Source organism: Heterodontus francisci, unplaced genomic scaffold, assembly GCF_036365525.1.
Source record: "Heterodontus francisci isolate sHetFra1 unplaced genomic scaffold, sHetFra1.hap1 HAP1_SCAFFOLD_323, whole genome shotgun sequence".
Classification (NCBI taxonomy): Eukaryota; Metazoa; Chordata; class Chondrichthyes; order Heterodontiformes; family Heterodontidae; genus Heterodontus; species Heterodontus francisci.
In genome coordinates this window covers 320,437-335,323 of record NW_027141078.1, presented here as the reverse complement: position 1 = coordinate 335,323, position 14,887 = coordinate 320,437, and the positions used below count along the sequence as shown (strand labels likewise).

The 14,887-nt window shown below is 42.4% G+C and overlaps 2 protein-coding genes across 2 annotated transcripts; both read right to left on the bottom strand.

Annotated features, from left to right (window-relative positions):
• Positions 1–6,039: 6,039 nt before the first annotated feature.
• LOC137361940 (putative uncharacterized protein DDB_G0286901) lies at positions 6,040–10,530 on the bottom strand. The gene is made up of 7 exons (XM_068026523.1): positions 10,322–10,530; positions 9,371–10,023; positions 8,672–8,853; positions 8,068–8,439; positions 7,663–7,878; positions 7,192–7,356; positions 6,040–6,270 (listed from the first exon to the last, which is right to left on the bottom strand). The coding sequence occupies exons 1-7, from the start codon at positions 10,528–10,530 to the stop codon at positions 6,040–6,042; spliced, it is 2,028 nt and encodes a 675-aa protein (XP_067882624.1).
• A 119-nt stretch (positions 10,531–10,649) lies between these two features.
• Positions 10,650–14,578, bottom strand: LOC137361939 (putative uncharacterized protein DDB_G0271606). Its single transcript, XM_068026522.1, has 5 exons — positions 14,094–14,578; positions 13,262–14,006; positions 12,746–13,159; positions 11,172–11,575; positions 10,650–10,800 (listed from the first exon to the last, which is right to left on the bottom strand). The coding sequence occupies exons 1-5, from the start codon at positions 14,576–14,578 to the stop codon at positions 10,650–10,652; spliced, it is 2,199 nt and encodes a 732-aa protein (XP_067882623.1).
• Between the last annotated feature and the right edge of the window lie 309 nt (positions 14,579–14,887).

Genomic DNA, 14,887 nt, shown 5'->3' with positions numbered 1-14,887 from the left:
TGCTCAATACATTGATGAATCCTGAGATTGACTGTCTCAAGACGTTTATTGATTTTGCCGGAATTGTTTTCCTATCTGATCATGGAAATCCGGGGTTTTTATTCCTGGGAGGGAACTCTCTCACTGTGAACCGAATTGAACCCTCCTCCGAAGCTGAGATATCCTTCCTGAGGTTTGGTGCACAGAACTGAACACAGTTACTCCAGACGGGGTCTAATCAGGGCTTCATACAACAGTAACACAACATCCATCGCTTTCTATTCCAGCCCCCTTGAGGGATAACGGACAATATTCTTTTGCTGTGATAGTCACTTCTTTTTAATGATCTTACCTGGAAACAAAACTGCAGAAAGGTTATTTCAGTGAGCGGGAGGTCTCTCTACGTACACTCTCCACCAGGTTCTGGTCCGGAGATGTATATCAGAGACAAGAAATTTCCCATTGGCTTCTTCTTCTGGACCGACCTTTTTAAAAAAATCACGTTGTCAGTTTCACAGCTGACAGCTGCTGACATCGAGATTAGCGGCTTCCGAACTTCGTACAAATTCGGGGATTTCTGGGGGATTCTTTGAAAATCCCACCGGAACATGGCCTCCCCTTGCTGCTAATTCACATGTAACTGACCAAACAGAAACCCAGACAATGGTTCCAGTTGTAATCTTAAGCTTCGGTGCTGAACCCTCCCACTCTCTGTAACTGTCAGAGACAGAGAGAGAGCGAACTGGGGGTGGTGGGGACAGAGAGAGGGAGCGGGCAGGGGGAGAGAGGGTGGACAGACAGAGGGGGAGCAATAGACGAGAGCAGGAGAGAGAGGGGCGGAGAGAGCTCGGGGAGTGGGTAGGAGAGTGGAGGGAAGAGAGTGGGGGGAAGAAAGAGGGGGCAGAGAGCGAGTAGGGGAGAGAGTGAGCGAGGGGAGGAGAGAGAGAAGGGGGGAAGAGATAGGAGCAGAGAGAGATAGGTTCAGAGAGAGGGAGATAGAGGGGCGAACAGAAGGGAGAAAGAGAGGTAAGGGAGGGGGTGGGGAGGCAGAGAGAGAGACAGAGCTGGGGGGAGAGAAAGCAGCGGGGAGAGAGAGGGCAAGAGAGAGGTGGTGTTACGACCAGGTGAGAAATGTGTCTAGGGGTCTGTTTCTTTCTTCACCTGGTCTCACTGTAACAGGATTTTATTTTAAACACACTGTGTTTTAGTTCCCCCTTTGTGAATCCTTGTTCACAGCTTTCCAATTATAAGGCAAAGGAATGAGCACAAACAGGCTTACTTTGGTTTAAAGAAGAAAGATGAAATTTACTAAACCTTAAACTTAAACTCTAACGCCTATGGATATATGATGCACCCACGTTAGCATGCACATGGGATACACACATGCAAATAGGGACAGAAAAGAGCAGAGGAAAAGAAAAGTAGAACAGTTTGAGGCAATATCTTGCTACTGTTTCTCGAGCTCGCTGTACTCCTTGATTGAAAGATATGGTCTTGCATTTCATTGGGGCCCACTATTCTTCTTATACCTTGCTCACGCAGGAGACTTTTTCTCTCTTTGAGGTGACGTTTTTTCGGTGATTTCCGATGCTGGTGAGAGTGGGTTGAGGGCAGGCAGGAGAGAGCTCTTATCAAACCAGGAGTTTTTCTCAGTTTGAATCCTTTGTTGGAAATTCAAATCTCAATCGACAGCTAGTCATGTGACTGTGTTCATTATGGAGAAGGACGATGTAGGTGTAGAGATCAAGGAGGGGGATTGTGATATACTTGAACACAAGAGGGCAAGAGAGAGGGGGTGTTACGGCCAGGTGAGAAATGTGTCTAGGGGTCTGTTACTATCTTCACCTGGTCTCACTGTAACAGGATTTTATTTTAAACACACTGTGTTTTAGTTCCCCCTTCGTGAATCCTTGTTCACAGCTTTCCAATTCTTCTTTGGCCTCCTTGTCTCGAGAGACAATGGGTAAGCGCCTGGAGGTGGTCAGTGGTTTGTGAAGCAGTGCCTGGAGTGGCTATAAAGGCCAATTCTAGAATGACAGGCTCTTCCACAGGTGCTGCAGATAAAATTGGTTGTTGGGGCTGTTACACAGTTGGCTCTCCCCTTGCGCCTCTGTCTTTTTTCCTGCCAACTACTAAGTCTCTTCGACTCGCCACATTTTAGCCCTGTCTTTATGGCTGCCCGCCTGCTCTGGCGAACGCTGGCAACTGACTCCCACAACTTGTGATCAATGTCACACGATTTCATGTCGCGTTTGCAGACGTCTTTATAGCGGAGACATGGACGGCCAGTGGGTCTGATACCAGTGGCGAGCTCACTGAACAATGTGTCCTTGGGGATCCTGGCATCTTCCATGCGGCTCACATGGCCAAGCCATCTCAAGCGTCGCTGGCTCAGTAGTGTGTATATGCTGGGAATGTTGGCCGACTCGAGGACTTCTGTGTTGGAGATACGGTCCTGCCACCTGATGCCAAGTATTCTCAGGAGGCAGCGAAGATGGAATGAATTGAGACGTCGCTCTTGGCTGACATACGTTGTCAATTATAAGGCAAAGAAATGAGTATAACCAGGCTTTCTTTGCTTGAAAGAAGAATGATGAAATTTGCTAAACCTTAAACTTAAACTCTAATACAGTTAACACCTACAGATATGTGACACGCCCCACGTTAGCATGCACACGGGATACACACATGTAAATAGGGATGGAAAAGAGAAGAAAAGATAAATAGAACAGTTTGAGGCAATATCTTGTTACTGTTTCTCGAGCTCTCTGTAGTCCTTGATTGAAGATATGGTCTTGCATTTCATTGGGGCCCACTATTCTTCTTAAACCTTGTTCACGTAGGAGACTTTTTCTCTCTTTGAGTTTACGTTTTTTCAGTGGTTACCGATGCAGGTGAGAGTGAGGTGAGGGCAGACAGGAGAGAGGTCTTATCAAACCAGGAGCTTTTGTCAGTTTGAATCCTTTGTTGGAAGTTCAAATCTCAATGGACTGCCAGTCATGTGACTGTGTTCACTATGGAGAAGGACGATGTAGGTGTAGAGATCAAGGAGGGGGATTGCGATATACTTGAACATATTAGCATTGAAAGGGAGGAGGTTTTAGCGGGCTTTAAAGTGAATAAATCCCCAGGCCCAGATGAGATGTATCCCAGGCTGTTATGTGAAGCAAGGGAGGAAATTGCAGGGGCTCTGACACAAATTTTCAAATCCTGTCTGGCCACAGGAGAGGTACCTGAGGACTGGAGGACAGTGAATGTGGTACCATTATTCAAGAAGGGTAGCAGGGATAAACCAGGTAATTACAGGCCGGTGAGTCTAACATCAGTGGTAGGGAGATCATTGGAAAAGTTCTTAGACAGGATTAATCTCCACTTGGAGAGGCAGGGATTAATCAGGGATAGTCAGCATGGCTTTGTCAGGGGGAGATCGTGTCTAACTAACTTGATTGAATTTTTCGAGGAGGTGACTACTTGTGTAGATGAGGGTAAAGCAGTTGATGTAGTCTACATGGACTTCAGTAAGGCTTTTGATAAGGTCCCACATGGGAGATTGGTTAAGAAGGTAAGAGCCCATGGGATCCAGGGCAATTTGGCAAATTGGATCCAAAATCGGCTTAATGGCAGGAGGCAGAGGGTGATGGTCGAGGGTTGTTTTTGCGAGTGGAAGCCTGTGACCAGTGGTGTACCACAGGGATCGGTGCTGGGACCCTTGCTGTTTGTAGTGTACATTAATGATTTAGACGTGAATATCGGAGGTATGATCAGTAAGTTCGCAGATGACACGAAAATTGGTGGTGTCATAAATAATGAGGAGGAAAGCCTTAGATTACAGGACGATATAGATGGGCTGGGAAGATGGGCAGAGCAGTGGCAAATGGAATTTAATCCTGAGAAATGTGAGGTGATGCATTTTGGGAGAACTAACAAGGCAAGGGAATATACAGTGGATGGTCGGACCCTAGGAAGTACAGAGGGTCAGAGGGACCTTGGTGTACTTGTCCATAGATCACTGAAGGCAGCAGCACAGGTAGATAAGGTGGTTAGGAAGGCATATGGGATACTTGCCTTTATTAGCCGAGGCATAGAATATAAGAGCAGGGAGGTTATGATGGAGTTGTATAGGTGAAATGTTCATGTGGGGAAATCATGTGTGCCTCAGTCTTGGCAGGTGGGGGGTTTGCCTGACAGGGGGGGGGGGGGGGGGGATGGGGAGAGAGAGAAAAAGGGGCAGAGAGACAGAGAGCGGAGGGTGGGTGGGGAGAGAGAGGTGAGGGGGGAGTGAGAGAGAGGGGGAGAGAGAAAGAGGGTGGAACAGAGTGGGAGAGGGGAGGGGAGAGAGACAGGGATAGACGGGGAACAGAGAGAGGAGAGAGAGAGAAGGGGGAGAAAAGAGGGAGCAGAAAATGGAGAAAGAGCGCACAGCAGAGAGGGGGGACAGAAAGAGAAAGAGGGGTATACAGACAACGAGGATGACACAGAGCAGAGGTGAACAACACAGAGAGGGGGGAACAACACAGAGATGGGGGAACACAGAGATAGAGAGAGATAGAGTGAGAGGGAGAGAGTGATCAACATCACTCCGGACCGATGGTCATTTATCTGGAATACTCTGCATCACAACAAAAAGCGTGCACACAAACATTGACGACTTTGCAAGCAAACAATTGCCAGGCATCTCACTAAATCAGGGTCCAGCATAGTGACGAGAAAGTAAGTCAATAAATTACTCTTCTCATTGAAAGTTTCTTCACAAAAATGCCCATTAGTTGTTGCTTTAATTAATAGCAAGATACATTCTTAATACCTTTATCCTTCCGAAATTGTCTCACCTGCTCCCCCATGTAAGACAAAAATTGTAATGAGGCTCCCCCCACCCCACCACTCGAAAAGGTTGGACAACTCTGCTCTCGAGAGTGTACGCAGGGAGTTAGTGATTGAGAGGGAAGGGGAGAGATAGACAAGGGGAAAAAGGGATGGAGAGAGTAGAACAGAGGGGAAGAGATAGACAGAGATAGAGAGAGATTACCAGCAAGAGATTGCTTGAGATGATCTCTCGACCCATGCCTATCACTCCCTTTCTCTCTGTTTCACTCCATGCCTCTCTCGGATGTCTATGTACACAGAAATGTCCAATGATTACGTTTTTACATTTGCCCATTCAATGTAACCTAACAATCTCTCTCTCTCCAACATTATCTCTCAGTCCGTGAACAGAGGGACCTTGGAGTGAGAGGCCACGGATTCCTGAGGCAGGCAGGACAGGTGGATAAGGTGGGTGAGGCGGCTTACAGGACACTTACCTTTATTGTCCGATATATAGAATAGAAGAGCAGGGAGGTTTTGCTCGAGCTGTATAAAACACTAATGAGGCCACAGTTAGAGTAGATAACTGTGTACAGTTCTGGTCAGCACATTACAGGAATGAGGGAGGGGTAACTAAGTACTGTTAGTTGTAAAGAATAACAAATAGTTATAGGTACCGAGTCATCGATTCCCTGCATCGAAAGACCACGAAAAAATCCAGGACCTCAACCCTCCCTATTTCTGTAACCTCCCTATTGATCCCGGTTTCCTCCCTCACCCAGGAGTCAGTCCCCCAACTCCACTGATTATTCCCACAGTGTTGGTGTTCCTGCCGCTCGCTCGAACTGCAGAGAATTTACAGGACAGAAACAGGCCATTCGGCCTGACACATTCATGCTGGTGTTTGTGCTCCACACGAGCCTCCTCCCACCCCTCTCTTCATCTCACCCCATCCACATTTCCTTCTGTTCCTCTCTCCCTCATGTCTTTATCCAGCTTCCCTCCCCCTCCCCCATTCAATACATCTCCACGATTCGCCTCACCCCACTCCCCGTGTTAGCGAGTTCCACATTCTCCCGTTCTCTGGGGAAAGAAGTTTCTCCAGAATTCCCGATCTGATTTATCAGCGACTGTCTTATTTTGACGGCTCCCCCTAAGTCTGGTCTCACCCGCAAGTGGAAACATATCTACGTCTACCTGATCGAAACCAAGTTTTGTAATCTTCAAACCCTCCATCAGGTCAACCCTCAGCTTCCTCTATTCTAGAGAAAAGAGCCCCAAGCTTTTCAATCCTTCCCAATAGTTATAAACCCTCTCAATTCTGGTCTCGTCCTCGTGAATCTGTTGCTGAAATTGTTGGTGTTTTGCTCCTGTTCCAGTTGTTGTTGAATTTGTTGGTGCTTTTCTCCTGCCGAGGTGATTGTTGAATTTGCTGCTGGTTTTTCTCCTGCTGAAGTTGTTGTTGAATTTGTTGGTGGTTTTCTCTTGCTGAGGTTGTTGTTGAATTTGTTGGTGTTTTACCCTTGCTGAAGTTGTTGTTGAGTTTGTTGGGTTTACTTCTGCTGAAGTTGTTGCTGAATTTGTCGATGTTTTTCTCTTGCTGAAGTTGTTTTTGAATTTGTCGGTGATTTTCTCTTGCTGAAATTGTTGTTGAATTTGTTGGTGCTATTTTCTTGCTGCCCACCAGTTCTGGTGATCGCTGGCAACTGACTCCCATGACTTGTGATCAATGTCACAGGACATCATGTCGCATCTGCAGACGTCTTTAAAGCGGAGACATGGACAGCCTGTGGGTCTGATACCAGTGGCGAGCTCGCTGTACAATGTGTCTTTGGCAAGTCGAAGAGACTTCGCAGTTGGCAGGAAAAAAGACAGAAGCGCAAGGGGAGAGCCAACTGTGTAACAGCCCCGACAATCAAATTTTTCTGTAGCACCTGTGGAAGAGTCTGTCACTCTAGAATTGGCCTTTATAGCCACTCCAGGCGCTGCTCCACAAACCACTGACCACCTCCATGCGCTTACCTATTGTCTCCCGAGACAAGGAGGCCAAAGAAGAGAATGATTCTCTTGCTGAAGTTGTTGAATTTGCTGGGAATTTTTTTCTCCTGCAGAGGTTGTTGTTGAATTTGTTGGTGTTTTTCTCTTGGTGAAGTTGTTGAATTTGTTTATGTTTTTCTCCTGCTGAGGTTGCTGTTCAATTTGTTGGTGCTTTTATTTTCCTGACGTTGTTGTTAAATTTGTTGGTGTTTTTTCTTTTGCTGAGGTTGTTGTTGAATTTGTTGTTTTTCTCTTGCTGAGGTTGTTGTTGAAGTTGTCAGTGCGTTCCTCTTGCTGAAGTTGTTGATGAATTTGTTGGTGTCTTTCTCTTCCTGAAGTTGTTGAATTTGTTTATGTTTTTCTCCTGCTGACGTTGTTGTTGAATTTGTCAGTGTTTTTCCCGTGCTGAAGTTGGTGGAGTTTTTCTCCTAGAGAGGTTGTTGTTGAATTTGTTGGTATTTTTCTCTTGCTGAAGATGTTCTTGAATTTATTGTTTTCTCTTGCTGAGGTTGTTGTTGCATTTATCAGTGTTTTCCTCTGGTTGAAGTTGTTGTAGAATTTGTTAGTGTTTTTCTCTTGCAAAAGTTGTTGAAATTGTTGCTTTTCTCTTGCTGATGTTGTTGTTGCATCTGTCAGTGTTTTCCTCTTGCTGAAGTTTTGTTGAATTTGTTAGTGTTTTTCTCTTGCTGAAGCTTTTGTTGAATTTGTTGGTGTTTTTTCTTTTCCAGACGTTGTTGTTGAATATGTTGGTGTTTTTCTCCTGCTGAGTTTGTTGTTGAATTTGTTGGTGTTTTTTTTATTTTGCTGAAGTTGTTGTAGAATTTGTTGGAGTCTTTCTCTTGCTGAAGTTGTTGAATTTGTTGGTGTTTTTCTCCTGCTGAGGTTGTTGTTGAATTTGTTGGTGTTTTTCTCCAGCAGAAGTTGTTGTTGAATTTGGTGGAGTTTTTCTCCTACAGAGGTTGTTGTTGAATTTGTTGGTATTTTTCTCTTGCTGAAGAAGTTCTTGAATTTATTGTTTTCTCTTGCTGAGGTTGTTGTTGCATTTATCAGTGTTTTCCTCTGGTTGAAGTTGTTGTAGAATTTGTTAGTGTTTTTCTCTTACTGAATTTGTTGTTGAATTTGTTGGTGCTTTTCTCTTGCAAAAGTTGTTGAAATTGTTGCTTTTCTCTTGCTGAAGTTGTTGTTGCATCAGTCAGTGTTTTCCTCTTGCTGAAGTTGTTGTTGAATTTGTTAGTGTTTTTCTCTTGCTGAAGCTTTTGTTGAACTTGTTGGTGTTTTTTCTTTTCCAGACATTGTTGTTGAATATGTTGGTGTTTTTCTCCTGCTGAGTTTGTTGTTGAATTTGTTGGTGTTTTTTTTATTTTGCTGAAGTTGTTGTAGAATTTGTTGGAGTCTTTCTCTTGCTGAAGTTGTTGAATTTGTTGGTGTTTTTCTCCTGCTGAGGTTGTTGTTGAATTTGTTGGTGTTTTTCTCCAGCAGAAGTTGTTGTTGAATTTGGTGGAGTTTTTCTCCTACAGAGGTTGTTGTTGAATTTGTTGGTATTTTTCTCTTGCTGAAGATGTTCTTGAATTTATTGTTTTCTCTTGCTGAGGTTGTTGTTGCATTTATCAGTGTTTTCCTCTGGTTGAAGTTGTTGTAGAATTTGTTAGTGTTTTTCTCTTACTGAATTTGTTGTTGAATTTGTTGGTGCTTTTCTCTTGCAAAAGTTGTTGAAATTGTTGCTTTTCTCTTGCTGAAGTTGTTGTTGCATCAGTCAGTGTTTTCCTCTTGCTGAAGTTGTTGTTGAATTTGTTAGTGTTTTTCTCTTGCTGAAGCTTTTGTTGAATTTGTTGGTGTTTTTTCTTTTCCAGACATTGTTGTTGAATATGTTGGTGATTTTCTCCTGCTGAGTTTGTTGTTGAATTTGTTGCTGCTTTTCTCCTGCTGAAGTTGTTGTAGAATTTGTTGGAGTCTTTCTCTTGCTGAAGTTGTTGAATTTGTTGGTGTTTTTCTCCTGCTGAGGTTGTTGTTGAATGTGTTGGTGTTTTTCTTTTCCTGCAGTGGTTGTTGTTGAATTTCTTGGTGTTTTTTTCCTGGTGGGGTTTTTGTTGATTTTGTTGGTGTTTTTTCTTTTCCTGTCGTTGTTGTTGAATTTGTTGGTGTTTTTCTCCTGCTGCAGCTTTTGCTGAATTTGTTGGATTTTCTCCTGCTGAAGTTGTTGTTGAATTTGTTGATGATTTCTCTCCTGCTGAAGTTGTTGTTGAATTTTGTTGGTGTTTCTCCTGCTGAAGTTGGTTTTGAATTTGTAGGGTTTTCCCTTTCAGAAGTTGGTGTTGAAATTGTTGGTGTTTCTCCTGCTGAAGTTGTTGTTGAATTTGTTGGGTCCATTCCTGAAGTTGTTGTTGAATTTGTTGGTGTTTCTCCTGAAGTTGGTGTTGAATTTGTTGCTGTTTTTCTCCTGCTGAAGTTGTTGTTGAATTTGTTGGTGTTTTTCTCCAGCTGAAGTTGTTGTTGAATTTGTAGGGTTTTCCCTTTCTGAAGTTGGTGTTGAATTTGTTGGCTTTTCTTCTACTGAGGTTGTTGTTGAATTTCTTGTGTCTTCTCCTGCTGAAGTTGGTGTTGAATTTGTTGGGTTTTCTGCTGCTGAAGTTGGTGTTGAATTTGTTGATGATTTCTCTCCTGCTGACGTTGTTGTTGAATTTGTTGGATTTTCTCCTGCTGAAGTTGGTGTTGAATTTGTTGGATTTTCTCCTGCTGAAGTTGGTGTTGAATTTGTTGGATTTTCTCCTGCTGAAGTTGGTGTTGAATTTGTTGGCTTTTCTTCTACTGAGGTTGTTATTGAATTTCTTGTGTCTTCTCCTGCTGAAGTTGGTGTTGAATTTGTTGGGTTTTCTTCTACTGAGGTTGTTGTTGAATTTCTTGTGTCTTCTCCTGCTGAAGTTGGTCTTGAATTTGTTGGGTTTTCTGCTGCTGAAGTTGGTGTTGAATTTGTTGCATTTTCTCCTGCTGACGTTGGTTTTGAATTTGTTGGTGATTTCTCTCCTATTGAAGTTGGTGTTGAATTTGTTGGGTTTTCTGCTGCTGAAGTTGGTGTTGAATTTGTTGGTGATTTCTCTCCTATTGAAGTTGTTGTTGAATTTGTAGGGTTTTCCCTTTCTGAAGTTGGTGTTGAATTTGTTGGTGTTTCTCCTGCTGAAGTTGTTGTTGAATTTGTTGGGTCCATTCCTGCTGAAGTTGTTGTTGAATTTGTTGGGTTTTCCCTTTCTGAAGTTGGTGTTGAATTTGTTGGTGTTTCTCCTGCTGACGTTGGTGTTGAATTTGTTGGTGTTTCTCCTGCTGACGTTGGTGTTGAATTTGTTGGATTTTATTCTGCTGAAGTTGTTGTTGGATTTGTTGATGATTTCTCTCCTGCTGAAGTTGTTGTTGAATTTTGTTGGTGTTTCTCCTGCTGAAGTTGGTTTTGAATTTGTTGGTGATTTCTCTCCTGCTGAAGTAGTTGAATTTGTTGGTGTTTTTCTCCTGCTGCAGTTGTTGCTGAAGTTGTTGGATTTTCTCCTGCTGAAGTTGGTGTTGAATTTTTTGAGCTCTCTGCTGCTGCAGTTGGTGTTGAATGTGATGGATCTTCTCATGCTGAAGTTGTTGTTGAATTTGTTGCGTTTTCTCCTGCTGATTTCTCTCCTGCTGAAGTTGTTGTTGAATTTGTTGATGTTTCTCCTGAAGTTGTTGCTGCATCTGTTGCTTTTTTTTCTCCTGCTGAAATTGGTGTTGAATTTGTTGGATTTTCTGCAGAAGTTGGTGTTGAATTTGTTGGGTCCTTTCCTGCTGAAGTTGCAGTCGAATTTGCAGGGTTTTCACCTGCTGAAGTTGGTGTTGAATTTGTTGGATTTTCTCCTGCTGAAGTTGGTGTTGAATTTGTTGGCTTTTCTTCTACTGAGGTTGTTCTTGAATTTCTTGTGTCTTCTCCTGCTGAAGTTGGTGTTGAATTTGTTTGGTTTTCTGCTGCTGAAGTTGGTGTTGAATTTGTTGCTGTTTTTCTGCTGCTGAAGTTGGTGTTGAATTTGTTGGTGTTTTTCTCCTGCTGAAGTTGGTGTTGAATTTGTTGGATTTTCTCCTGCTGAAGTTGGTGTTGAATTTGTTGGATTTTCTCCTGCTGAAGTTGGTGTTGAATTTGTTGGATTTTCTCCTGCTGAAGTTGGTGTTGAATTTGTTGGATTTTATTCTGCTGAAGTTGTTGTTGGATTTGTTGATGATTTCTCTCCTGCTGAAGTTGTTGTTGAATTTTGTTGGTGTTTCTCCTGCTGAAGTTGGTTTTGAATTTGTTGGTGATTTCTCTCCTGCTGAAGTTGTTGAATTTGTTGGTGTTTTTCTCCTGCTGCAGTTGTTGCTGAAGTTGTTGGATTTTCTCCTGCTGAAGTTGGTGTTGAATTTTTTGAGCTCTCTGCTGCTGCAGTTGGTGTTGAATGTGATGGATCTTCTCATGCTGAAGTTGTTGTTGAATTTGTTGCGTTTTCTCCTGCTGATTTCTCTCCTGCTGAAGTTGTTGTTGAATTTGTTGATGTTTCTCCTGAAGTTGTTGCTGCATCTGTTGCTTTTTTTTCTCCTGCTGAAATTGGTGTTGAATTTGTTGGATTTTCTGCAGAGGTTGGTGTTGAATTTGTTGGGTCCTTTCCTGCTGAAGTTGCAGTCGAATTTGCAGGGTTTTCACCTGCTGAAGTTGGTGTTGAATTTGTTGGATTTTCTCCTGCTGAAGTTGGTGTTGAACTTGTTGGCTTTTCTTCTACTGAGGTTGTTCTTGAATTTCTTGTGTCTTCTCCTGCTGAAGTTGGTGTTGAATTTGTTTGGTTTTCTGCTGCTGAAGTTGGTGTTGAATTTGTTGCTGTTTTTCTGCTGCTGAAGTTGGTGTTGAATTTGTTGGTGTTTTTCTCCTGCTGCAGCTTTTGCTGAATTTGTTGGATTTTCTCCTGCTGAAGTTGTTGTTGAATTTGTTGATGATTTCTCTCCTGCTGAAGTTGTTGAATTTGTTGGTGTTTTTCCTGCTGAAGTTGTTGTTGAATTTGTTGGTGTTTTTCCTGAAGTTGTTGTTGAATTTGTTGGTGTTGCTCCTGCTGAAGTTGTTGTTGAATTTGTCGGTGTTTCTCCTGCTGAAGTTGGTGTTGAATTTTTTGCGTTTTCTCCTGAAGTTGTTGTTGAATTTGTTGGTGTTTTTCCCCTGCTGAAGTTGTTGAATTTGTTGGTGTTTTTCTCCCGTTGACGTTGGTATTGAATTTGTTGGATTTTCTCCTGCCGAAGTTGGTGTTGAATTTGTCGGTTTTTTTCTCCTGCTGAAGTTGGTGTTGAATTTGTCGGTTTTTTCTCCTGCTGAAGTTGGTGTTGAATTTGTTGTTTTTTTTCTCCTGCTGAAGTTGGTGTTGAATTTGTCGGTTTTTTTCTCCTGCTGAAGTTGGTGTTGAATTTGTCAGTTTTTTTCTCCTGCTGAAGTTGGTGTTGAATTTGTCGGGTTTTGTTCTCCTGCTGAAGTTGGTGTTGAATTTGTTGGGTTTTCTCCAGCTGAAGTTGTTGAATTTGTTGGTGTTTTTCTCCAGCTGGAGTTGTTGTTGAATTTGTTGGTGTTTCTCCTGCTGAAGTTGGTGTTGAATTTGTAGGGTTTGCCCCTGCTGAAGTTGGTGTTGAATTTTTTGGTGTTTTTCTCCAGCTGAAGTTGTTGTTGAATTTGTTGGTGTTTCTCCTGAAGTTGTTGTTGAATTTGTTGGTGTTTCTCCTGCTGAAGTTGCTGTTGAATTTGTTGGGTCCTTTCCTGCTGAAGTTGTTGTTGAATTTGTGGCCTTTTCTCCTGCTGAAGTTGGTGTTGAATTTTTTGCGTTTTCTCCTGCTGAAGTTGTTGTTGAATTTGTTGGTGTTTTTCCCCTGCTGAAGTTGTTGAATTTGTTGGTGTTTTTCTCCCGTTGACGTTGGTATTGAATTTGTTGGATTTTCTCCTGCCGAAGTTGGTGTTGAATTTGTTTCTGATTTCGCTCCTGCTCAGGTTGTTGTTGAATTTGTTGGAATTTCTCCTGCTGTAATTGGCGTTAAATTTGTAGGGTTTTCCCTTTCTGAAGTTGGTGTTGAATTTGTTGGTATTTTTCTCCAGCTGAAGTTGTTGTTGAAATTGTTGGTGATTTCTCTCCTTCTGACGTTGTTGTTGAATTTGTTGGTGTTTTTCTCCTGCTGCAGTTGTTGCTGAATTTGTTGGATTTTCTCCTGCTGAAGTTGGTGTTGAATTTGTTGATATTTCTCCTGCTGAATTTGTTTTTGCATTTGTTGGGTTTTTTTTCTCCTGCTGTAATTGGTGTTGAATTTGTTGGTATTTCTCCTGCTGAAGTTGCTGTTGAATTTGTTGGTGTTTTTCTGAAGTCGTTGTTGAATTTGTTGGTGTTTCTCCTGAAGTTGTTGTTGAATTTGTTGGTGTTTCTCCTGCTGAAGTTGCTGTTGAATTTGTTGGGTCCTTTCCTGCTGAATTTGGTGTTGAATTTGTTGGGTTTTCTCCTGCTGAAGTTGTTGTTGAATTTGTGGCCTTTTCTCCTGCTGAAGTTGTTGTTGAATTTGTTGGCGTTTCTTCTGCTGAAGTTGGTGTTGTATTTGTTGCTGTTTCTCCTTCTGAAGTTGGTTTTGAAGTTGTTGGGTTTTCACCTGCTGAAGTTGGTGTTGAATTTGTTGCTGTTTCTCCTTCTGAAGTTGCTGTTGAATTTGTTGGTGTTTTTCTCCTGCTGCAGCTTTTGCTGAATTTGTTGGATTTTCTTCTGCTGAAGTTGGTGTTGAATTTGTTGGGTCCTTTCCTGCTGACTTTGGTGTCGAATTTGTTGGGTTTTATCCTGCTGAAGTTGGTGTTGAACTTGTTGGCTTTTCTTCTGCTGAAGTTGGTGTTGAATTTGTTGCGTTTTCTCCTGCTGAAGTTGGTGTTGAATTTGTTGGTTTTTCTTCTGCTGAAGTTGGTGTTGAATTTGTTGCGTTTTCTCCTGCTGAAATTGGTGTTGAATTTGTTGGATTTTCTTCTGCTGAAGTTGGTGTTGAATTTGTTGCGTTTTCTCCTGCTGAAGTTGGTGTTGAATTTGTTGCGTTTTCTCCTGCTGAAGTTGGTGTTGAACTTGTTGGCTTTTCTTCTGCTGAAGTTGGTGTTGAATTTGTTGCGTTTTCTGCAGAAGTTGGTGTTGAATTTGTTGGGTCCTTTCCTGCTGAAGTTGGTGTTGAATTTGTTGCTGTTTCTCCTTCTGAAGTTGCTGTTGAATTTGTTGGTGTTTTTCTCCTGCTGCAGCTTTTGCTGAATTTGTTGGATTTTCTTCTGCTGAAGTTGGTGTTGAATTTGTTGGGTCCTTTCCTGCTGACTTTGGTGTCGAATTTGTTGGGTTTTATCCTGCTGAAGTTGGTGTTGAACTTGTTGGCTTTTCTTCTGCTGAAGTTGGTGTTGAATTTGTTGCGTTTTCTCCTGCTGAAGTTGGTGTTGAATTTGTTGGTTTTTCTTCTGCTGAAGTTGGTGTTGAATTTGTTGCGTTTTCTCCTGCTGAAATTGGTGTTGAATTTGTTGGATTTTCTTCTGCTGAAGTTGGTGTTGAATTTGTTGCGTTTTCTCCTGCTGAAGTTGGTGTTGAACTTGTTGGCTTTTCTTCTGCTGAAGTTGGTGTTGAATTTGTTGCGTTTTCTCCTGCTGAAATTGGTGTTGAATTTGTTGGATTTTCTGCAGAAGTTGGTGTTGAATTTGTTGGGTCCTTTCCTGCTGAAGTTGGTGTTGAATTTGTTGCGTTTTCATCTGCTGAAGTTGGTGTTGAATTTGTTGGCTTTTCTCCTGCTGAAGTTGGTGTTGAATTTGTTGGCTTTTCTTCTACTGAGGTTGTTCTTGAATTTCTTGTGTCTTCTCCTGCTGAAGTTGGTGTTGAATTTGTTTGGTTTTCTGCTGCTGAAGTTGGTGTTGAATTTGTTGGATTTTCTCCTGCTGAAGTTGGTGTTGAATTTGTTGGCTTTTCTTCTACTGAGGTTGTTCTTGAATTTCTTGTGTCTTCTCCTGCTGAAGTTGGTGTTGAATTTGTTTGGTTTTCTGCTGCTGAAGTTGGTGTTGAAT